Source organism: Oncorhynchus mykiss, chromosome 5, assembly GCF_013265735.2.
Source record: "Oncorhynchus mykiss isolate Arlee chromosome 5, USDA_OmykA_1.1, whole genome shotgun sequence".
In the NCBI taxonomy this organism is placed as follows: Eukaryota; Metazoa; Chordata; class Actinopteri; order Salmoniformes; family Salmonidae; genus Oncorhynchus; species Oncorhynchus mykiss.
In genome coordinates, this window is record NC_048569.1 from 63,953,391 (window position 1) to 63,977,905 (window position 24,515).

The 24,515-nt window shown below is 53.3% G+C and overlaps 1 protein-coding gene across 2 annotated transcripts in view; it reads right to left on the reverse strand.

Annotated features, from left to right (window-relative positions):
* ssbp4 (single stranded DNA binding protein 4) overlaps positions 1-24,515 on the reverse strand; it is a 133,053-nt gene that overhangs the window by 24,160 nt on the left and 84,378 nt on the right. For both annotated transcript variants that reach the window (XM_021603840.2, XM_036978055.1), the window contains exon 5: positions 16,593-16,682. In XM_021603840.2, coding sequence (XP_021459515.2) covers positions 16,593-16,682 — 90 coding nt within the window. The remainder of the gene's footprint in view (positions 1-16,592; positions 16,683-24,515) is intronic.

The window sequence follows — 24,515 nt, forward strand, 5'->3', positions numbered from 1 at the left end:
AATGGTGTTTGTTCTTCACTTGGTTGCCGAGCGAGACAGAGAGAGAGAGCGAGCCAGAGAGCAAGCCAGAGAGAGAGCGAGCCAGACAGAGAGAGAGCGAGCTAGACAGAGAGAGAGCGAACCAGACAGAGAGAGAGCGAACCAGACAGAGAGCGAGCGAGCCAGACAGAGAGCGAGCGAGCCAGACAGAGAGCGAGCGAGCTAGACAGAGAGCGAGCGAGCCAGACAGAGAGCGAGCGAGCCAGACAGAGATAGAGAGACAGAGAAAGAGAGCAATCGACAGAGAGAGAGAGAGAGAGCGAGCAAGACAGAGAGCGAGCGAGCTAGACAGAGAGAGAGCGAGCTAGACAGAGAGAGAGCGAGCCAGACAGAGAGAGAGCGAGCCAGACAGAGAGAGAGAGCGAGCCAGAGAGCAAGCCAGAGAGCGAGCGAGCTAGACAGAGAGATAGCGAGCCAGACAGAGAGAGAGAGAGCGAGCCAGACAGAGGGAGAGAGAGAGCGAGCCAGACAGAGAGAGAGAGAGCGAGCCAGACAGAGAGAGAGAGAGCGAGCCAGACAGAGAGAGCGAGCCAGACAGAGAGAGAGCGAGCCAGACAGAGAGACAGAGAGAGCCAGACAGAGAGACAGAGAGAGCCAGACAGAGAGACAGAGAGAGCCAGACAGAGAGACAGAGAGAGCCAGACAGAGAGACAGAGAGAGCCAGACAGAGAGACAGAGAGAGCCAGACAGAGAGAGAGCGAGCCAGACAGAGAGAGAGCGAGCCAGACAGAGAGACAGCGAGCCAGATAGAGAGACAGCGAGCCAGATAGAGAGACAGCGAGCCAGATAGAGAGACAGCGAGCCAGATAGAGAGAGAGCGACATAGAGAGAGCGTCAGAGAGAGAGAGCGAGCGACAGAGCGAGCGAGACAGAGAGAGAGAGCGAGCCAGACAGAGAGAGAGCGAGCCAGACAGAGAGAGAGCGAGCCAGACAGAGAGAGAGCGAGTGAGCGAGACAGAGAGATTAAGCGAGCGACACAGAGAGAGAGCGAGCGACACAGAGCGAGACAGAGAGAGAGCGAGCGAGACAGAAAGAGAGCGAACGAGCGAGACAGAGAGAGATCGAACGAGCGAGACAGAGAGAGAGAGCGAGCGAGAAAGACAGAGTGAGAGAGCGAGCGTCAGAGAGAGAGAGCAAGCGACAGAGAGAGAGAGCGAGCGACAGAGCGAGCGAGACAGAGTGCGAGCGAGCGAGACAGAGAGAGAGCGAGCGAGACAGAGAGAGAGCGAGCCAGACAGAGAGAGAGCGAGCCAGACAGAGAGAGAGCGAGCCAGACAGAGAGAGAGCGAGCCAGACAGAGAGAGAGCGAGCCAGACAGAGAGAGAGCGAGCCAGACAGAGAGAGAGCGAGCGAGCCAGACAGAGAGAGAGCGAGCGAGACAGAGAGAGAGCGAGCGAGACAGAGAGAGAGAGCGAGCGAGCGAGACAGAGAGAGAGAGCGAGCGAGCGAGACAGAGAGAGAGAGCGAGCGAGCGAGACAGAGAGAGAGCGAGCGAGCGAGACAGAGAGAGAGCGAGACAGAGAGAGAGCGAGACAGAGAGAGAGAGAGAGAGCGCGAGCGAGCGAGACAGAGAGAGAGAGCGAGCAACAGAGAGAGAGAGAGCGAGCGACAGAGAGCGAGCGACAGAGAGCGAGCGACAGAGAGCGAGCGACAGAGAGCGAGAGAGTGAGCGAACGACAGAGAGAGAGAGTGAGCGAGCGAGCCAGAGAACGAGTGAGGGAGCCAGAGAACGAGCGAGCGAGACAGAGAGAGCGAGCGAGACAGACAGACAGAGCGAGCGAGCGAGACAGACAGAGAGAGCGAGTGAGACAGACAGAGATAGAGAGACAGAGAAAGAGAGCAATCGACAGAGAGAGAGAGAGAGAGCGAGCAAGACAGAGAGCGAGCGAGCTAGACAGAGAGAGAGCGAGCTAGACAGAGAGAGAGCGAGCCAGACAGAGAGAGAGCGAGCCAGACAGAGAGAGAGAGCGAGCCAGAGAGCAAGCCAGAGAGCGAGCGAGCTAGACAGAGAGATAGCGAGCCAGACAGAGAGAGAGAGAGCGAGCCAGACAGAGGGAGAGAGAGAGCGAGCCAGACAGAGAGAGAGAGAGCGAGCCAGACAGAGAGAGAGAGAGCGAGCCAGACAGAGAGAGCGAGCCAGACAGAGAGAGAGCGAGCCAGACAGAGAGACAGAGAGAGCCAGACAGAGAGACAGAGAGAGCCAGACAGAGAGACAGAGAGAGCCAGACAGAGAGACAGAGAGAGCCAGACAGAGAGACAGAGAGAGCCAGACAGAGAGACAGAGAGAGCCAGACAGAGAGAGAGCGAGCCAGACAGAGAGAGAGCGAGCCAGACAGAGAGACAGCGAGCCAGATAGAGAGACAGCGAGCCAGATAGAGAGACAGCGAGCCAGATAGAGAGACAGCGAGCCAGATAGAGAGAGAGCGACATAGAGAGAGCGTCAGAGAGAGAGAGCGAGCGACAGAGCGAGCGAGACAGAGAGAGAGAGCGAGCCAGACAGAGAGAGAGCGAGCCAGACAGAGAGAGAGCGAGCCAGACAGAGAGAGAGCGAGTGAGCGAGACAGAGAGATTAAGCGAGCGACACAGAGAGAGAGCGAGCGACACAGAGCGAGACAGAGAGAGAGCGAGCGAGACAGAAAGAGAGCGAACGAGCGAGACAGAGAGAGATCGAACGAGCGAGACAGAGAGAGAGAGCGAGCGAGAAAGACAGAGTGAGAGAGCGAGCGTCAGAGAGAGAGAGCAAGCGACAGAGAGAGAGAGCGAGCGACAGAGCGAGCGAGACAGAGTGCGAGCGAGCGAGACAGAGAGAGAGCGAGCGAGACAGAGAGAGAGCGAGCCAGACAGAGCGAGAGCGAGCCAGACAGAGAGAGAGCGAGCCAGACAGAGAGAGAGCGAGCCAGACAGAGAGAGAGCGAGCCAGACAGAGAGAGAGCGAGCCAGACAGAGAGAGAGCGAGCGAGACAGAGAGAGAGCGAGCGAGACAGAGAGAGAGAGCGAGCGAGCGAGACAGAGAGAGAGAGCGAGCGAGCGAGACAGAGAGAGAGAGCGAGCGAGCGAGACAGAGAGAGAGCGAGCGAGCGAGACAGAGAGAGAGCGAGAGAGCGAGACAGAGAGAGAGCGAGACAGAGAGAGAGCGAGACAGAGAGAGAGAGAGAGAGCGCGAGCGAGCGAGACAGAGAGAGAGAGCGAGCAACAGAGAGAGAGAGAGCGAGCGACAGAGAGCGAGCGACAGAGAGCGAGCGACAGAGAGCGAGCGACAGAGAGCGAGAGAGTGAGCGAACGACAGAGAGAGAGAGTGAGCGAGCGAGCCAGAGAACGAGTGAGGGAGCCAGAGAACGAGCGAGCGAGACAGAGAGAGCGAGCGAGACAGACAGACAGAGCGAGCGAGCGAGACAGACAGAGAGAGCGAGTGAGACAGACAGAGAGAGCGAGCGAGACAGACAGAGAGAGCGAGCGAGCGAGACAGACAGAGAGAGCGAGCGAGCGAGACAGACAGAGAGAGCGAGCCAGACAGAGCGAGCGAACGAGACAGAGCGAGCGAGCGAAACAGAGAGAGCGAGCGAGACAGAGAGAGCGAGCGAGACAGAGAGAGCGAGCGAGACAGAGAGAGCGAGCGAGACAGAGAGAGAGAGGGCAAGCGAGCCAGACAGAGAGAGAGAGAGCCAGACAGAGAGACAGAGAGAGAGCGTCAGAGAGAGAGCGAGCGACAGAGAGAGAGAGCAAGTGACAGAGAGAGAGAGAGCGAGCGAGCGAGACAGAGAGAGAGCGAGCGAGACAGAGAGAGAGCGAGCCAGACAGAGCGAGAGCGAGCCAGACAGAGAGAGAGCGAGCCAGACAGAGAGAGAGCGAGCCAGACAGAGAGAGAGCGAGCCAGACAGAGAGAGAGCGAGCCAGACAGAGAGAGAGCGAGCCAGACAGAGAGAGAGCGAGCGAGACAGAGAGAGAGCGAGCGAGACAGAGAGAGAGAGCGAGCGAGCGAGACAGAGAGAGAGAGCGAGCGAGCGAGCGAGACAGAGAGAGAGAGCGAGCGAGCGAGACAGAGAGAGAGCGAGCGAGCGAGACAGAGAGAGAGCGAGACAGAGAGAGAGCGAGACAGAGAGAGAGAGAGAGCGCGAGCGAGCGAGACAGAGAGAGAGAGCGAGCAACAGAGAGAGCGAGCGACAGAGAGCGAGCGACAGAGAGCGAGCGACAGAGAGCGAGCGACAGAGAGCGAGAGAGTGAGCGAACGACAGAGAGAGAGAGTGAGCGAGCGAGCCAGAGAACGAGTGAGGGAGCCAGAGAACGAGCGAGCGAGACAGAGAGAGCGAGCGAGACAGACAGACAGAGCGAGCGAGCGAGACAGACAGACAGAGCGAGTGAGACAGACAGAGAGAGCGAGCGAGACAGACAGAGAGAGCGAGCGAGCGAGACAGACAGAGAGAGCGAGCGAGCGAGACAGACAGAGAGAGCGAGCCAGACAGAGCGAGCGAACGAGACAGAGCGAGCGAGCGAAACAGAGAGAGCGAGCGAGACAGAGAGAGCGAGCGAGACAGAGAGAGCGAGCGAGACAGAGAGAGCGAGCGAGACAGAGAGAGAGAGGGCAAGCGAGCCAGACAGAGAGAGAGAGAGCCAGACAGAGAGACAGAGAGAGAGCGTCAGAGAGAGAGCGAGCGACAGAGAGAGAGAGCAAGTGACAGAGAGAGAGAGAGCGAGCGACAGAGCGAGCGAGACAGAGAGAGAGAGAGCAAGCGACAGAGAGCGAGCGACAGAGAGCGAGCGACAGAGAGCGAGCGACAGAGAGCGAGAGAGTGAGCGAACGACAGAGAGAGTGAGCGAGAGAACGAGTGAGGGAGCCAGAGAACGAGCGAGCGAGACAGAGAGAGCGAGACAGACAGACAGAGAGAGCGAGCGAGACAGACAGAGAGAGCGAGCGAGACAAACAGACAGAGAGAGCGAGCGAGCGAGACAGACAGAGAGAGCGAGCGAGACAGACAGAGAGAGCGAGCGAGCGAGACAGACAGAGAGAGCGAGCGAGCGAGACAGACAGAGAGAGCGAGCGAGCGAGACAGACAGAGAGAGCGAGCGAGAGAGACAGACAGAGAGAGCGAGCGAGAGAGACAGACAGAGAGAGCGAGCCAGACAGAGCGAGCGAACGAGACAGAGCGAGCGAGCGAGACAGAGCGAGCGAGCGAAACAGAGAGAGCGAGCGAGACAGAGAGAGCGAGCGAGACAGAGAGAGCGAGCGAGTCAGAGAGAGAGAGGGCAAGCGAGCCAGACAGAGAGAGAGCAAGCGAGCCAGACAGAGAGAGAGAGAGAGCCAGACAGAGAGACAGAGAGAGAGCGTCAGAGAGAGAGCGAGCGACAGAGAGAGAGCGTCAGAGAGAGAGAGCAAGTGACAGAGAGAGAGCGAGCGACAGAGCGAGCGAGACAGAGAGAGAGAGAGCGAGCCAGACAGAGAGAGGGCGAGCCAGACAGAGAGAGGGCGAGCCAGACAGAGAGAGGGCGAGCCAGACAGAGAGAGAGCGAGCCAGACAGAGAGAGAGCGAGCCAGACAGAGAGAAAGCGAGCGAGCGATACAGAGAAAGCGAGCGAGCCAGACAGAGAGAGAGAGAGCGAGCGGGCAAGACAGAGAGAGAGCGAGCGAGCGAGCGAGCCAGACAGAGAGCGAGCCAGACAGAGAGAGAGCCAGACAGAGAGAGAGCAAGCGAGCCAGACAGAGAGAGAGCAAGCGAGCCAGACAGAGAGAGAGCAAGCGAGCCAGAGAGAGAGAGAGAGAGCCAGACATAGAGACAGCGAGCCAGACAGAGAGACAGCGAGCCAGACAGAGAGACAGAGAGAGAGCGACAGAGAGAGAGCGTCAGAGAGAGCGAGCGAGCGACAAAGCGAGCGAGACAGAGAGAGAGAGAGAGAGAGCAAGACAGAGAGAGAGAGAGAGAGAGAGAGCGAACAAGACAGAGAGAGAGAGAGCAAGACAGACAGAGAGCGAGCCAGACAGAGAGAGAGCGAGCCAGACAGAGAGAGAGCGCGACAGAGAGAGACAGAGAGAGAGAGAGCGAGCGAGACAGAGAGAGAGAGAGCGAGCGACAGAGATCGAGCGACAGAGAGCTAGCGACAGAGAGCGAGCGACAGAGAGAGAGAGTGAGCGAGCGACAAAGAGAGAGAGCGAGCGACAGAGAGAGAGAGTGAGCGAGCGAGCCAGAGAACGAGTGAGGGAGCCAGAGAACGATCGAGCAAGATAGAGAGAGAGTGAGCGAGCGAGACAGAGAGAGCGAGCGAGCCAGACAGATCGAGCGAGACAGAGAGAGAGAGCGAGCGAGACAGAGAGCGAGCGAGACAGAGAGAGAGAGCGAGCGAGAGAGAGAGCGAGAGAGAGCGAGCGAGACAGAGTGAGAGAGCGAGCGAGACAGAGTGAGAGAGCGAGCGAGACAGAGTGAGACAGAGAGAGCGAGCGATACAGAGAGAGAGAGCGAGCGAGAAAGACAGAGTGAGAGAGCGAGCGTCAGAGAGAGAGAGCAAGCGACAGAGAGAGAGAGCGAGCGACAGAGCGAGCGAGACAGAGTGCGAGCGAGCGAGACAGAGAGAGAGCGAGCGAGACAGAGAGAGAGCGAGCCAGACAGAGCGAGAGCGAGCCAGACAGAGAGAGAGCGAGCCAGACAGAGAGAGAGCGAGCCAGACAGAGAGAGAGCGAGCCAGACAGAGAGAGAGCGAGCCAGACAGAGAGAGAGCGAGCCAGACAGAGAGAGAGCGAGCCAGACAGAGAGAGAGCGAGCGAGACAGAGAGAGAGCGAGCGAGACAGAGAGAGAGCGTCAGAGAGAGAGAGCAAGTGACAGAGAGAGAGCGAGCGACAGAGCGAGCGAGACAGAGAGAGAGAGAGCGAGCCAGACAGAGAGAGGGCGAGCCAGACAGAGAGAGGGCGAGCCAGACAGAGAGAGGGCGAGCCAGACAGAGAGAGAGCGAGCCAGACAGAGAGAGAGCGAGCCAGACAGAGAGAAAGCGAGCGAGCGATACAGAGAAAGCGAGCGAGCCAGACAGAGAGAGAGAGAGCGAGCGGGCAAGACAGAGAGAGAGCGAGCGAGCGAGCGAGCCAGACAGAGAGCGAGCCAGACAGAGAGAGAGCCAGACAGAGAGAGAGCAAGCGAGCCAGACAGAGAGAGAGCAAGCGAGCCAGAGAGAGAGAGAGAGAGCCAGACATAGAGACAGCGAGCCAGACAGAGAGACAGCGAGCCAGACAGAGAGACAGAGAGAGAGCGACAGAGAGAGAGCGTCAGAGAGAGCGAGCGAGCGACAAAGCGAGCGAGACAGAGAGAGAGAGAGAGAGAGCAAGACAGAGAGAGAGAGAGAGAGAGAGCGAACAAGACAGAGAGAGAGAGAGCAAGACAGACAGAGAGCGAGCCAGACAGAGAGAGAGCGAGCCAGACAGAGAGAGAGCGCGACAGAGAGAGACAGAGAGAGAGAGAGCGAGCGAGACAGAGAGAGAGAGAGCGAGCGACAGAGATCGAGCGACAGAGAGCTAGCGACAGAGAGCGAGCGACAGAGAGAGAGAGTGAGCGAGCGACAAAGAGAGAGAGCGAGCGACAGAGAGAGAGAGTGAGCGAGCGAGCCAGAGAACGAGTGAGGGAGCCAGAGAACGATCGAGCAAGATAGAGAGAGAGTGAGCGAGCGAGACAGAGAGAGCGAGCGAGCCAGACAGATCGAGCGAGACAGAGAGAGAGAGCGAGCGAGACAGAGAGCGAGCGAGACAGAGAGAGAGAGCGAGCGAGAGAGAGAGCGAGAGAGAGCGAGCGAGACAGAGTGAGAGAGCGAGCGAGACAGAGTGAGAGAGCGAGCGAGACAGAGTGAGACAGAGAGAGCGAGCGATACAGAGAGAGAGAGCGAGCGAGAAAGACAGAGTGAGAGAGCGAGCGTCAGAGAGAGAGAGCAAGCGACAGAGAGAGAGAGCGAGCGACAGAGCGAGCGAGACAGAGTGCGAGCGAGCGAGACAGAGAGAGAGCGAGCGAGACAGAGAGAGAGCGAGCCAGACAGAGCGAGAGCGAGCCAGACAGAGAGAGAGCGAGCCAGACAGAGAGAGAGCGAGCCAGACAGAGAGAGAGCGAGCCAGACAGAGAGAGAGCGAGCCAGACAGAGAGAGAGCGAGCCAGACAGAGAGAGAGCGAGCGAGACAGAGAGAGAGCGAGCGAGACAGAGAGAGAGAGCGAGCGAGCGAGACAGAGAGAGAGAGCGAGCGAGCGAGACAGAGAGAGAGAGCGAGCGAGCGAGACAGAGAGAGAGCGAGCGAGCGAGACAGAGAGAGAGCGAGACAGAGAGAGAGCGAGACAGAGAGAGAGAGAGAGAGCGCGAGCGAGCGAGACAGAGAGAGAGAGCGAGCAACAGAGAGAGAGAGAGCGAGCGACAGAGAGCGAGCGACAGAGAGCGAGCGACAGAGAGCGAGCGACAGAGAGCGAGCGACAGAGAGCGAGAGAGTGAGCGAACGACAGAGAGAGAGAGTGAGCGAGCGAGCCAGAGAACGAGTGAGGGAGCCAGAGAACGAGCGAGCGAGACAGAGAGAGCGAGCGAGACAGACAGACAGAGCGAGCGAGCGAGACAGACAGAGAGAGCGAGTGAGACAGACAGAGAGAGCGAGCGAGACAGACAGAGAGAGCGAGCGAGCGAGACAGACAGAGAGAGCGAGCGAGCGAGACAGACAGAGAGAGCGAACGAGACAGAGCGAGCGAGCGAAACAGAGAGAGCGAGCGAGACAGAGAGAGCGAGCGAGACAGAGAGAGCGAGCGAGACAGAGAGAGCGAGCGAGACAGAGAGAGCGAGCGAGACAGAGAGAGAGAGGGCAAGCGAGCCAGACAGAGAGAGAGAGAGCCAGACAGAGAGACAGAGAGAGAGCGTCAGAGAGAGAGCGAGCGACAGAGAGAGAGAGCAAGTGACAGAGAGAGAGAGAGCGAGCGAGCGAGACAGAGAGAGAGCGAGCGAGACAGAGAGAGAGCGAGCCAGACAGAGCGAGAGCGAGCCAGACAGAGAGAGAGCGAGCCAGACAGAGAGAGAGCGAGCCAGACAGAGAGAGAGCGAGCCAGACAGAGAGAGAGCGAGCCAGACAGAGAGAGAGCGAGCCAGACAGAGAGAGAGCGAGCCAGACAGAGAGAGAGCGAGCCAGACAGAGAGAGAGCGAGCCAGACAGAGAGAGAGCGAGCGAGACAGAGAGAGAGCGAGCGAGACAGAGAGAGAGAGCGAGCGAGCGAGACAGAGAGAGAGAGCGAGCGAGACAGAGAGAGAGAGCGAGCGAGCGAGACAGAGAGAGAGCGAGCGAGCGAGACAGAGAGAGAGCGAGACAGAGAGAGAGCGAGACAGAGAGAGAGAGAGAGAGCGCGAGCGAGCGAGACAGAGAGAGAGAGCGAGCAACAGAGAGAGAGAGCGAGCGACAGAGAGCGAGCGACAGAGAGCGAGCGACAGAGAGCGAGCGACAGAGAGCGAGCGACAGAGAGCGAGAGAGTGAGCGAACGACAGAGAGAGAGAGTGAGCGAGCGAGCCAGAGAACGAGTGAGGGAGCCAGAGAACGAGCGAGCGAGACAGAGAGAGCGAGCGAGACAGACAGACAGAGCGAGCGAGCGAGACAGACAGAGAGAGCGAGTGAGACAGACAGAGAGAGCGAGCGAGACAGACAGAGAGAGCGAGCGAGCGAGACAGACAGAGAGAGCGAGCGAGCGAGACAGACAGAGAGAGCGAGCCAGACAGAGCGAGCGAACGAGACAGAGCGAGCGAGCGAAACAGAGAGAGCGAGCGAGACAGAGAGAGCGAGCGAGACAGAGAGAGCGAGCGAGACCGAGAGAGCGAGCGAGACAGAGAGAGAGAGGGCAAGCGAGCCAGACAGAGAGAGAGAGAGCCAGACAGAGAGACAGAGAGAGAGCGTCAGAGAGAGAGCGAGCGACAGAGAGAGAGAGCAAGTGACAGAGAGAGAGAGAGCGAGCGACAGAGCGAGCGAGACAGAGAGAGAGAGAGCAAGCGACAGAGAGCGAGCGACAGAGAGCGAGCGACAGAGAGCGAGAGAGTGAGCGAACGACAGAGAGAGTGAGCGAGAGAACGAGTGAGGGAGCCAGAGAACGAGCGAGCGAGACAGAGAGAGCGAGCGAGACAGACAGAGAGAGCGAGCGAGACAGACAGAGAGAGCGAGCGAGACAAACAGACAGAGAGAGCGAGCGAGCGAGACAGACAGAGAGAGCGAGCGAGACAGACAGAGAGAGCGAGCGAGCGAGACAGACAGAGAGAGCGAGCGAGCGAGACAGACAGAGAGAGCGAGCGAGACAGACAGAGAGAGCGAGCCAGACAGAGCGAGCGAACGAGACAGAGCGAGCGAGCGAGACAGAGCGAGCGAGCGAAACAGAGAGAGCGAGCGAGACAGAGAGAGCGAGCGAGACAGAGAGAGCGAGCGAGTCAGAGAGAGAGAGGGCAAGCGAGCCAGACAGAGAGAGAGCAAGCGAGCCAGACAGAGAGAGAGAGAGAGCCAGACAGAGAGACAGAGAGAGAGCGTCAGAGAGAGAGCGAGCGACAGAGAGAGAGCGTCAGAGAGAGAGAGCAAGTGACAGAGAGAGAGAGCGAGCGACAGAGCGAGCGAGACAGAGAGAGAGAGAGCGAGCCAGACAGAGAGAGGGCGAGCCAGACAGAGAGAGGGCGAGCCAGACAGAGAGAGGGCGAGCCAGACAGAGAGAGAGCGAGCCAGACAGAGAGAGAGCGAGCCAGACAGAGAGAAAGCGAGCGAGCGATACAGAGAAAGCGAGCGAGCCAGACAGAGAGAGAGAGAGCGAGCGGGCAAGACAGAGAGAGAGCGAGCGAGCGAGCGAGCCAGACAGAGAGCGAGCCAGACAGAGAGAGAGCCAGACAGAGAGAGAGCAAGCGAGCCAGACAGAGAGAGAGCAAGCGAGCCAGACAGAGAGAGAGCAAGCGAGCCAGAGAGAGAGAGAGAGAGCCAGACATAGAGACAGCGAGCCAGACAGAGAGACAGCGAGCCAGACAGAGAGACAGAGAGAGAGCGACAGAGAGAGAGCGTCAGAGAGAGCGAGCGAGCGACAAAGCGAGCGAGACAGAGAGAGAGAGAGAGAGAGCAAGACAGAGAGAGAGAGAGAGAGAGAGCGAACAAGACAGAGAGAGAGAGAGCAAGACAGACAGAGAGCGAGCCAGACAGAGAGAGAGCGAGCCAGACAGAGAGAGAGCGCGACAGAGAGAGACAGAGAGAGAGAGAGCGAGCGAGACAGAGAGAGAGAGAGCGAGCGACAGAGATCGAGCGACAGAGAGCTAGCGACAGAGAGCGAGCGACAGAGAGAGAGAGTGAGCGAGCGACAAAGAGAGAGAGCGAGCGACAGAGAGAGAGAGTGAGCGAGCGAGCCAGAGAACGAGTGAGGGAGCCAGAGAACGATCGAGCAAGATAGAGAGAGAGTGAGCGAGCGAGACAGAGAGAGCGAGCGAGCCAGACAGATCGAGCGAGACAGAGAGAGAGAGCGAGCGAGACAGAGAGCGAGCGAGACAGAGAGAGAGAGCGAGCGAGAGAGAGAGCGAGAGAGAGCGAGCGAGACAGAGTGAGAGAGCGAGCGAGACAGAGTGAGAGAGCGAGCGAGACAGAGTGAGACAGAGAGAGCGAGCGAGACAGAGTGAGACAGAGAGAGCGAGCGATACAGAGAGAGAGCGAGCGAGACAGAGAGAGCGAGCGATACAGAGAGAAAGCGAGCGAGACAGAGAGAGAGAGAGCGAGACAGAGAGAGAGAGAGCGAGCGAGACAGAGAGAGAGAGAGCGAGCGACAGAGATCGAGCGACAGAGAGCTAGCGACAGAGAGCGAGCGAGCGACAGAGAGAGAGAGTGAGCGAGCGACAAAGAGAGAGAGCGAGCGAGAGAGAGAGCGAGCGACAGAGAGCGAGCGAGCGACAGAGAGAGAGAGTGAGCGACAGAGAGAGAGAGTGAGCGAGCGAGCCAGAGAACGAGCGAGCAAGATAGAGAGAGAGCGAGCGAGACAGACAGATCGAGCGAGACAGAGAGAGAGCGAGCGAGACAGAGAGCGAGCGAGACAGAGAGAGAGAGCGACCGAGAGAGAGAGAGCGAGAGAGAGCGAGCGAGAGAGAGTGAGAGAACGAGCGAGAGAGTGAGAGAGCGAGCCAGACAGAGAGACAGCGAGCCAGACAGAGAGACAGCGAGCCAGACAGAGAGACAGCAAGCCAGACAGAGAGAGAGCCAGACAGAGAGAGAGACAGCGAGCCAGACAGAGAGAGAGACAGCGAGCCAGACAGAGAGAGACAGCGAGCCAGACAGAGAGAGAGACAGCGAGCCAGACAGAGAGAGAGACAGCGAGCCAGACAGAGAGAGAGACAGCGAGCCAGAGAGAGAGACAGCGAGCCAGAGAGAGAGACAGCGAGCCAGACAGAGAGACAGCGAGCCAGACAGAGAGACAGCGAGCCAGACAGAGAGACAGCGAGCCAGACAGAGTGAGAGCGAGCCAGACAGAGAGAGAGAGCGAGACAGAGCGAGAGAGAGCGAGCGAGCGAGACAGAGAGAGCGAGCGAGACAGAGAGAGCGAGCGAGACAGAGAGAGAGAGCGAGACAGAGAGAGAGAGCGAGACAGAGCGAGAGAGAGCGAGCGAGCGAGACAGAGAGAGCGAGCGAGACAGAGAGAGCGAGCGAGACAGAGAGAGAGAGCGAGACAGAGCGAGAGAGAGCGAGCGAGCGAGACAGAGAGAGCGAGCGAGACAGAGAGAGCGAGCGAGACAGAGAGAGCGAGCGAGCGAGACAGAGAGAGCGAGCGAGCGAGACAGAGAGAGCGAGCGAGCGAGACAGAGAGAGCGAGCGAGCGAGACAGAGAGAGAGCGAGCGAGACAGAGAGAGAGCGAGACAGAGAGAGAGCGAGCCAGACAGAGAGAGAGCGAGCCAGACAGAGAGAGAGCGAGCCAGACAGCGAGAGAGCGAGCCAGACAGAGAGACAGAGAGAGAGCGACAGAGAGAGAGCGACAGAGAGAGAGCGTCAGAGAGAGCGAGCGACAGAGCGAGCGAGCGAGACAGAGAGAGAGACAGAGCGAGCGAGACAGAGAGAGAGCGAGACAGAGAGAGAGAGAGAGCGAGCGAGACAGAGAGAGAGAGCGAGCGAGACAGAGAGAGAGAGCGAGCGAGACAGAGAGAGAGCGAGCGAGCCAGACAGAGAGAGCGAGCGAGCGAGCCAGACAGAGAGAGCGAGCGAGCGAGCCAGACAGAGAGAGAGAGCGAGTGAGACAGAGAGAGAGCGAGCGAGCGAGAGAGCGAGAGAGAGAGAGAGCGAGCGAGACAGAGTGAGACAGAGAGAGCGAGCGATACAGAGAGAGAGCGAGCGAGACAGACAGAGAGAGAGCGAGCGAGACAGAGAGACAGCGAGCCAGACAGAGAGACAGCGAGCCAGACAGAGAGACAGCGAGCCAGACAGAGACAGCAAGCCAGACAGAGACAGCAAGCCAGACAGAGAGACAGCGAGCCAGACAGAGACAGCAAGCCAGACAGAGAGACAGCGAGCCAGACAGAGACAGCCAGACAGAGAGAGACAGCGAGCCAGACAGAGAGAGAGACAGCGAGCCAGACAGAGAGAGAGACAGCGAGCCAGACAGAGAGAGAGACTGCAAGCCAGACAGAGAGACTGCAAGCCAGACAGAGAGACAGCGAGCCAGACAGAGAGACAGCGAGCCAGACAGAGAGACAGCGAGCCAGACAGAGAGACAGCAAGCCAGACAGAGACAGCAAGCCAGACAGAGACAGCAAGCCAGACAGAGACAGCAAGCCAGACAGAGACAGCAAGCCAGACAGAGAGAGAGCGAAAGCGAAAGAGAGCAATCGACAGAGAGAGACAGCGAGACAGAGCGAGCGACAGCGAGACAGAGCGAGAGAGACAGAGAGAGCGAGCGAGCGAGACAGAGAGAGCGAGCGAGACAGAGAGAGAGAGCGAGCGAGACAGAGAGAGAGAGCGAGCGAGACAGAGAGAGAGAGAGAGCGAGAGAGAGCGAGCGAGCCAGAGAGAGCGAGCGAGCGAGACAGAGAGAGACAGCGAGCCAGACAGAGAGAGAGACAGCGAGCCAGACAGAGAGAGAGACAGCGAGCCAGACAGAGAGAGAGACAGCGAGCCAGACAGAGAGACTGCGAGCCAGACAGAGAGACTGCGAGCCAGACAGAGAGACAGCGAACCAGACAGAGAGACAGCAAGCCAGACAGAGACAGCAAGCCAGACATAGAGAGAGAGCGAAAGAGAAAGAGAGCAATCGACAGAGAGAGACAGCGAGACAGAGCGAGCGACAGCGAGACAGAGCGAGAGAGACAGAGAGAGCGAGCGAGCGAGACAGAGAGAGCGAGCGAGACAGAGAGAGAGAGCGAGACAGAGAGAGAGAGCGAGCGAGACAGAGAGAGAGCGAGCGAGCGAGAGAGAGAGCGAGCGAGCGAGAGAGAGAGCGAGAGAGAGAGAGAGCGAGCGAGCCAGAGAGAGCGAGCGAGCGAGACAGAGAGAGACAGCGAGCCAGACAGAGAGAGAGACAGCGAGCCAGACAGAGAGAGAGACAGCGAGCCAGACAGAGAGAGAGACAGCGAGCCAGACAGAGAGAGAGACAGCGAGCGAGCCAGACAGATCGAGCGAGACAGAGAGAGAGAGCGAGCGAGACAGAGAGAGAGAGCGAGCGAGACAGAGAGAGAGAGCGAGCGAGAGAGAGAGAGAGCGAGAGAGAGAGCGAGCGAGACAGAGTGAGAGAGCGAGCGAGACAGAGTGAGAGAGCGAGCGAGACAGAGTGAGACAGAGAGAGCGAGCGATACAGAGAGAGAGCGAGCGAGACAGACAGAGAGAGAGCGAGCGAGACAGAGAGAGACAGAGAGAGAGCGAGCCAGACAGAGAGAGAGCGAGCCAGACAGAGAGACAGCGAGCCAGACAGAGAGACAGAGAGCAAGCGAGCGAGACAGAGAGCGAGCGAGACAGAGAGAGAGCGAGCCAGACAGAGAGAGAGCGAGCCAGACAGAGAGAGAGCGAGAGCGACAGAGAGAGAGCGACAGAGAGAGAGCGACAGAGAGAGAGCCAGACAGAGAGAGAGCGTCAGAGAGAGAGCGAGCGACAGAGCGAGCGAGCGAGACAGAGAGAGAGCGAGCGAGACAGAGAGAGAGAGACAGAGCGAGACAGAGAGAGAGAGAGAGAGCGAGCGAGACAGAGAGAGAGAGCGAGCGAGACAGAGAGAGAGAGCGAGCGAGACAGAGAGAGAGCGAGCGAGCGAGACAGAGAGAGCGAGCGAGCGAGACAGAGAGAGCGATCGAGCGAGACAGAGAGAGCGAGCGAGCGAGACAGAGAGAGCGAGCGAGCGAGACAGAGAGAGCGAGCGAGCGAGACAGACAGAGAGAGCAAGCGAGCGAGCCAGAGAGAGCGAGCGAGCCAGAGAGAGCGAGCGAGCGAGACAGAGAGAGACAGCGAGCCAGACAGAGAGAGAGACAGCGAGCCAGACAGAGAGACAGCGAGCCAGACAGAGAGACAGCGAGCCAGACAGAGAGACAGCGAGCCAGACAGAGAGACAGCGAGCCAGACAGAGTGACAGCGAGCCAGACAGAGAGACAGCGAGCCAGACAGAGAGAGAGCGAAAGAGAAAGAGAGCAATCGACAGAGAGAGAGAGCGGGTGCGACAGAGAGCGAGCGAGCGAGACAGAGAGCGAGACAGAGAGCGAGACAGACAGACAGTGAGACAGACACAGAGAGAGCGAGACAGACACAGAGAGAGCGAGACAGACAGAGAGAGAGCGAGACAGACAGAGAGAGAGCGAGACAGAGAGAGAGCGAGACAGACAGAGAGAGAGCGAGACAGACAGAGAGAGAGCGAGACAGACAGAGAGAGAGCGAGACAGACACAGAGAGAGCGAGACAGACACAGAGAGAGCGAGACAGACAGACAGACAGACAGACAGACAGACAGACAGAGAGCGAGACAGACAGACAGAGAGCGAGACAGACAGAGAGAGAGCGAGACAGACACAGAGAGAGCGAGACAGACAGACAGACAGACAGAGAGCGAGACAGACAGACAGAGAGACAGGGAGCGAGACAGACAGACAGAGAGGCAGACAGAGCGAGCCAGAGCGAGCCAGAGCGAGACAGACACGGAGAGAGCGAGACAGACACGGAGAGAGCGAGACAGACACGGAGAGAGCGAGACAGACACGGAGAGAGCGAGACCGGCACGGAGAGAGCGAGACCGACACGGAGAGAGCGAGACCGACACGGAGAGAGCGAGACCGACACGGAGAGAGCGAGACCGACACGGAGAGAGCGAGACCGACACGGAGAGAGCGAGACCGACACGGAGAGAGCGAGACCGACACGGAGAGAGCGAGACCGACACGGAGAGAGCGAGACCGACACGGAGAGAGCGAGACCGACACGGAGAGAGCGAGAGCGACACGGAGAGAGCGAGACCGACACAGAGAGAGCGGGACCGACACAGCGAGAGAGAGATCTGGACAGGGATTAGGTCAGCCAAAGAGACTTAAAAAAGAGGGTGGAGAGGGGGATAGGCTTAGCATGTTGTGGGTTTGAGGGGATGGACAAAGAGAGAGAGAAAGAGGTTTTACTTGAAAGAAGCCCGGGGGCATGGGTCCGCCAGGCATGCCATCGTTGGGGGGCATGTTGCCCATCACCGGACTGGGGGCAGCGGCTGCACTCTGTAAAACACAAAGGAAACACACACACACACTTAGTACTCTGAAACACAGATTAAAACTCTGTATACACATACAGTACCAGTCAAAAGATACACCTACTCACTCAAGGGTTTTTATTTATTTTCTATATTTTCAACATTGTAGAATAATAGTGAGGACATGAAAACTATGAAATAACATATATGGAATCATGTAGTAACCAAAAAAGTGTTCAACAAATTAAAATATATTTTATATTTCAGATTCTTCAAAGTAGCCACCCTTTGACAGCATTGCACACTCTTGGCATTCTCTCAACAAGCTCATGAGATAGTCACCTGAAATGCATTTGTGACAAGGTAGGGATGGTATACAGAAAATAGCCCTATTTGGTAAAAGACCAAGTCCGTATTATGGCAAGAACAGCTCAAATAAGCAAAAAGAAACAACAGCCCATCATAACTTAAAGACATGAAGGTCAGTCAATACGGAACATTTCAAGAACTGAAAGTTTCTTCAAGTGCAGTTGCAAAAACCATCAGGAACTATGATGAAACTGGCTCTCATTAGGACCACCACAGGAAAGGATTACCCAGAGTAACCTCTGCTGCAGAGGATAAGTTCATTAGAGTTACCAGCCTCAGAAATTGCAGCCCAAATAAATGCTTCACAGAGTTCAAGAAACAGACATTTAAACATCAACTGTTCAGAGGAGACTGTGAATCAGGCCTTCATGGTCGAATTCCTGCGAAGAAACCACTACTAAAGGACACCAATAATAAGAAGAGACTTGCTTAGGCCAAGAAACACGAGTTATGGACATTAGACCAGTGGAAATCTGTCCTTCGGTCTGATGAGTCCAAATTTGAGATTATGGGTTCCAACCAAAGTGTCTTTGTGAGACGCAGAGTAAGAGAATAGATGGGAACCCCACATGCAGATATCAAGGTGAAGCATGGAGGAAGAGGTGTGATGGTGTGGGGGTGCTTGCTGGTGACACTGTCTGTGATTTATTTAGAATTCAAGGCACACTTAACCTCTTAAGGTATTGGGGGCAGCATTTTCACTTTTGGATAAATAGCGTGCCCAATTTCAACTTCATGCTACTCATGCCAGGAATATATGATATGCATATGATTAGTAGAAATGGATAGAAAACACTGAAGTTTCTAAAAACTGTTTCAATCATGTCTGTAACTATAACATAACTGATGTAGCAGGCAAAACCCAGAGGACTAACTGTTCAGAATTTTTTTTTTTTTTTTTTTGCCTCTGAGCGTTCCACTCTGTTGTCTTTTCCAAGGGATATTTGATAGGAACCATTTTACAGTTCCTACCACTTCCACTGGATATCACCAGTCTTTGGAATTTGGTTGAGGTTATTCATTTGTGCAACGAAGAAAAAGCACATCCTGGAACAAGGTTACACTGTTGAGAGTTGCGCAAGACGTAAAAAGGAGCATGGTTTGTTTACTTGCTGTATTGAATACAGATTGTCTACAATTTGATGGATTATTAATGTTTAAAAATACCTAAAGGTGTATTACAAAAGTAGTTTGAAATATTTTGGCAAAGTTTATAGGCAACTTTTGAAATGTTTTGTAGTGACGTTGTGTTTTGGTAAGCTGTTTTTTTCTGGATCAAACGCGCTTTATAAATGGACATTTTGGGTATATATGGATGGAATTCATTGAAAAAAAAAGGACCAATTGTGATGTTTATGGGACATACTGGAGTGCCAACAAAAGAAGCTTGTCAAAGGTAATGCATGATTTATATTTTATTTCAGCGTTTTGTGTCGCTATGTTATTGACATTGTGCTATCATCAGATAATAGCTTCTTAATGCTTTCGCCGAAAAGCTTTTTAAAATCTGACATGTTGGCTGGATTCACAACGAGTGTAGCTTTAATTGAGGATCTTACATGTGTGATTTAATGAATGTTTGATTTTATATCATTATTTGAATTTGCCGCACTGCATTTTCCCTGTTTTTTTTCTCAAAGTGGGACGTAATTGTCCCCTATACCATAGACAGTTCCAGCATGGCTGCCACAGCATTCTGCAGCGACACACCAACCCCAAGCATGCAAGCAGTCATCAAGGCAAAGGGTTGCTACTTTGAAGAATCTAAAATGTTTGTTTTTTAAAAATAGTTTACTACATGATTCCATGTGTTATTTCATAGTTTTGATGTCTTCACTATTATTCTACAATGTAGAAAATAGTAAAGATAAAGAAAAACCATTGAATGAGTAGGTGTGTCCAAACTATTGACTGGTTCTGTACGTCATACACACTCACTACTCTGAACAACACATACTGTACGTCATACACACTTACTACTCTGAACAACACATACTGTACGTCATACACTCACTACTCTGAACAACACATACTGTACGTCATACACTCACTACTCTGAACAACACATACTGTACGTCATACACACTCACTACTCTGAACAACACATACTGTACGTCATACACACTCACTACTCTGAACAACACATACTGTACGTCATACACACTCACTACTCTGAACAACACATACTGTAGGTCATACACACTCACTACTCTGAACAACACATACTGTACGTCATACACACTCACTACTCTGAACAACACATACTGTACGTAATTCACACTCACTACTCTGAACAACACATTCTGTACGTCATACACACTCACTACCTCTGAACAACACATACTGTACGTCATACACACTCACTACTCTGAACACATACTGTACGTCATACACACTCACTACTCTGAACAACACATACGTCATACACACTCACTACTCTGAACAACACATACTGTACGTCATACACACTCAATACTCTGAACATACTGTACGTCATACACACTCACTACTCTGAACAACACATACTGTACGTCATACACACTCACTACTCTGAACAACACATACTGTACGTCATACACACTCACTACTCTGAACAACACATACTGTACGTCATACACACTCACTACTCTGAACAACACATACTGTACGTCATACACACTCACTACTCTGAACAACACATACTGTACGTCATACACACTCACTACTCTGAACAACACATACTGTACGTCATACACACTCACTACTCTGAACAATACATAATGTACGTCATACACACTCACTACTCTGAACAACACATACTGTACGTCATACACACTCACTACTCTGAACACCACAAACTGTACGTCATACACACTCACTACTCTGAACAACACATACTGTACGTCATTCACACTCACTACTCTGAACAACACATTCTGTACGTCATACAAACTCACTACCTCTGAACAACACATACTGTACGTCATACACACTCACTACTCTGAACACATACTGTACGTCATACACACTCACTACTCTGAACAACACATACGTCATACACACTCACTACTCTGAACAACACATACTGTACGTCATACACACACTACTCTGAACACATACTGTACGTCATACACACTCACTACTCTGAACAACACATACTGTACGTCATACACACTCACTACTCTGAACATACTGTACGTCATACACACTCACTACTCTGAACAACACATACTGTACGTCATTCACACTCACTACTATGAACAACACATTCTGTACGTCATACACACTCACTACCTCTGAACAACACATACTGTACGTCATACACACTCACTACTCTGAACACATATTGTACGTCATACACACTCACTACTCTGAACAACACATACGTCATACACACTCACTACTCTGAACAACACATACTGTACGTCATACACACACTACTCTGAACAACACATACTGTACCTCATACACACTCACTACTCTGAACATACTGTACGTCATACACACTCACTACTCTGAACAACACATACTGTAGGTCATACACACTCACTACTCTGAACAACACATACTGTAGGTCATACACACTCACTACTCTGAACAACACATACTGTACGTCATACACACTCACTACTCTGAACAACACATACGTCATACAACACGTACTGTACGTCATACACACTCACTACTCTGAACACATACTGTACGTCATACACACTCAGTACTCTGAACAACACATACTGTAGGTCATACACACTCACTACTCTGAACAACACATACTGTACGTCATACACACTCACTACTCTGAACAACACATACTGTACGTCATACACACTCACTACTCTGAACAACACATACTGTACGTCATACACACTCACTACTCTGAACAACACATACTGTACGTCATACACACTCACTACTCTGAACAACACATACTGTACGTCATACACACTCACTACTCTGAACAACACATACTGTACGTCATTCACACTCACTACTCTGAACAACACATACTGTACGTCATACACACTCACTACCTCTGAACACATACTGTACGTCATACACACTCACTACCTCTGAACACATACTGTACGTCATACACTCACTACTCTGAACAACACATACGTCATACACACTCACTACTCTGAACAACACATACTGTACGTCATACACACACTACTCTGAACACATACTGTACGTCATACACACTCACTACTCTGAACAACACATACTGTACGTCATACACACTCACTACTCTGAACATACTGTACGTCATACACACTCACTACTCTGAACAACACATACTGTACGTCATACACACTCACTACTCTGAACAACACATACTGTATGTCATACACACTCACTACTCTGAACAACACATACTGTACGTCATACACACTCACTACTCTGAACAACACATACTGTACGTCATACACACTCACTACTCTGAACAACACATACTGTACGTCATACACACTCACTACTCTGAAGACATACTGTACGTCATACACTCACTACTCTGAACAACACATACTGTACGTCATACACTCACTACTCTGAACACATACTGTACGTCATACACACTCACTACTCTGAACACATACTGTACGTCATACACACTCACTACTCTGAACAACACATACTGTACATCATACACACTCACTACTCTGAACAACACATACTGTACGTCATACACACTCACTACTCTGAACAACACATACTGTACGTCATACACACTCACTACTCTGAACAACACATACTGTACGTCATACACACTCACTACTCTGAACAACACATACTGTACGTCATACACACTCACTACTCTGAACAACACATACTGTACGTCATACACACTCACTACTCTGAACAACACATACGTCATACAACACGTACTGTACGTCATACACACTCACTACTCTGAACAACACATACTGTACGTCATACACACTCACTACTCTGAACAACACATACTGTACGTCATACACACTCACTACTCTGAACAACACATACTGTAGGTCATACACACTCACTACTCTGAACAACACATACTGTAGGTCATACACTCACTACTCTGAACACATACTGTACGTCATACACACTCACTACTCTGAACACATACTGTACGTCATACACACTCACTACTCTGAACACATACGTCATACACACTCACTACTCTGAACAACACATACTGTACGTCATACACACACTACTCTGAACACATACTGTACGTCATACACACTCACTACTCTGAACAACACATACTGTACGTCATACACACTCACTACTCTGAACAACACATACTGTACGTCATACACACTCACTACTCTGAACAACACATACTGTACGTCATACACACTCACTACTCTGAACACATACTGTACGTCATACACACTCACTACTCTGAACAACACATACTGTACGTCATACACACTCACTACTCTGAACACATACTGTACGTCATACACACTCACTACTCTGAACAACACATACTGTACGTCATACACACTCACTACTCTGAACAACACATACGTCATACAACACGTACTGAACGTCATACACACTCACTACTCTGAACAACACATACTGTACGTCATACACACTCACTACTCTGAACAACACATACTGTACGTCATACACACTCACTACTCTGCACAACACATACTGTAGGTAATACACACTCACTACTCTGAACAACACATACTGTAGGTCATACACTCACTACTCTGAACACATACTGTACGTCATACACACTCACTACTCTGAACATACTGTACGTCATACACACTCACTACTCTGAACAACACATACTGTACGTCATACACACTCACTACTCTGAACAACACATACTGTACGTCATACACACTCACTACTCTGAACAACACATACTGTACGTCATACACTCACTACTCTGAACAACACATACTGTAGGTCATACACACTCACTACTCTGAACAACACATACTGTACGTCATACACACTCACTACTCTGAACAACACATACTGTACGTCATACACACTCACTACTCTGAACAACACATACTGTACGTCATACACACTCACTACTCTGAACACATACTGTACGTCATACACACTCACTACTCTGAACAACACATACTGTACGTCATACACACTCACTACTCTGAACAACACATACGTCATACAACACGTACTGAACGTCATACACACTCACTACTCTGAACAACACATACTGTACGTCATACACACTCACTACTCTGAACAACACATACTGTACGTCATACACTCACTACTCTGAACAACACATAAGTCATACAACACATACTGTATGTCATACACACTCACTACTCTGAACACGTACTGTACGTCATACTACACACAAAATGCATTTATAGAAGTCTAGGCTTTCACCACAAGAGTCTGAGGTGGCCTAGCTTCCACTGCTTGTTGTGTTTTTTCAACATGAGGAAGGACATTAGCGAGACATTGATTGTTTTGGGTGGTTTTGGCGTTTCCAGACAGCGGGAGGAATTGGCGGAGAATAACGACTCAGTTACAGCGTAACGTTTATCTGGAACATGAATGTCTGGCTCAGATTGGTTCTCCGTCGCCGCATTAAGGCGATATTAAAAAAAGACAAGCATCTGTCTGTCTATGAATCTGTGAACATTTATGCTGAGTGGAAATAAAAACACCGGGATGGAGTATGTGTCTGGCTCTGGTGAAATCTCACCGAAGCAGTTAAATGGGGTTTGGGTTTGAAGTCCCCTCCTCCAATGTATGTACTGTATGTAAGGCAGTGGCTGGGTCTGTTGTGTGTTTCCCAGGCTGTCTATTCACCAGGCAGCACCCAGTGAAGGGGATTACACAGCTGCCCAGAGCCCCCCCCCCCCTCCCCCACTGTAACCAGATCCTCCCCCCAGCCAGCCGCAGAGCAAACAGCCCCTCCATCCCTGACCCCCCTCGGCCCAGAAACTCACTAACGGGCCCTGGGACTACAAGGCACGGCACATGCACACACACAAACAATGGCTGCTCCCCCTGGTGTGAGGGTGTGAAGCCGTAAGCCCTGCGGGCACCGTCAGGGACTGGGAGCAGAACACACCCAGAGGGGCCAGCCCATGACACACACACACACACACACACACACACAGCTTCTCCTCCTCAGTGTATATAAAAGACGTGTGATGAGATTGCAAGATAATGGCAGTAAAGAAGATGTTTTCAAACAGTTGAACCAGGTGCCACTGAACAGAGGCTGTATACATTCTGCTTTATTCAGCAGGGAAAAGAAAAGTGACTGTATAAATGGTGGATTCTCATTTTCTCTGCCGCTTCAACAACAACAAAAAGAGAAGAGTGGGAGAAGGAAAGAGAGGAGAGAGGGGGAAGTGAGTGGGAGAGCAGAGTGAAAGGCGAGAGGGCAGAGGGGAGGGGAGTGAGTGAGCGGAGGTGGTTAACAGAGTTTGTCAGCACGTAGTTACTCAATGGCAGTGGTTAGTCCAGTACAGTGAAGCCATCATGTTGGCTGATTGGC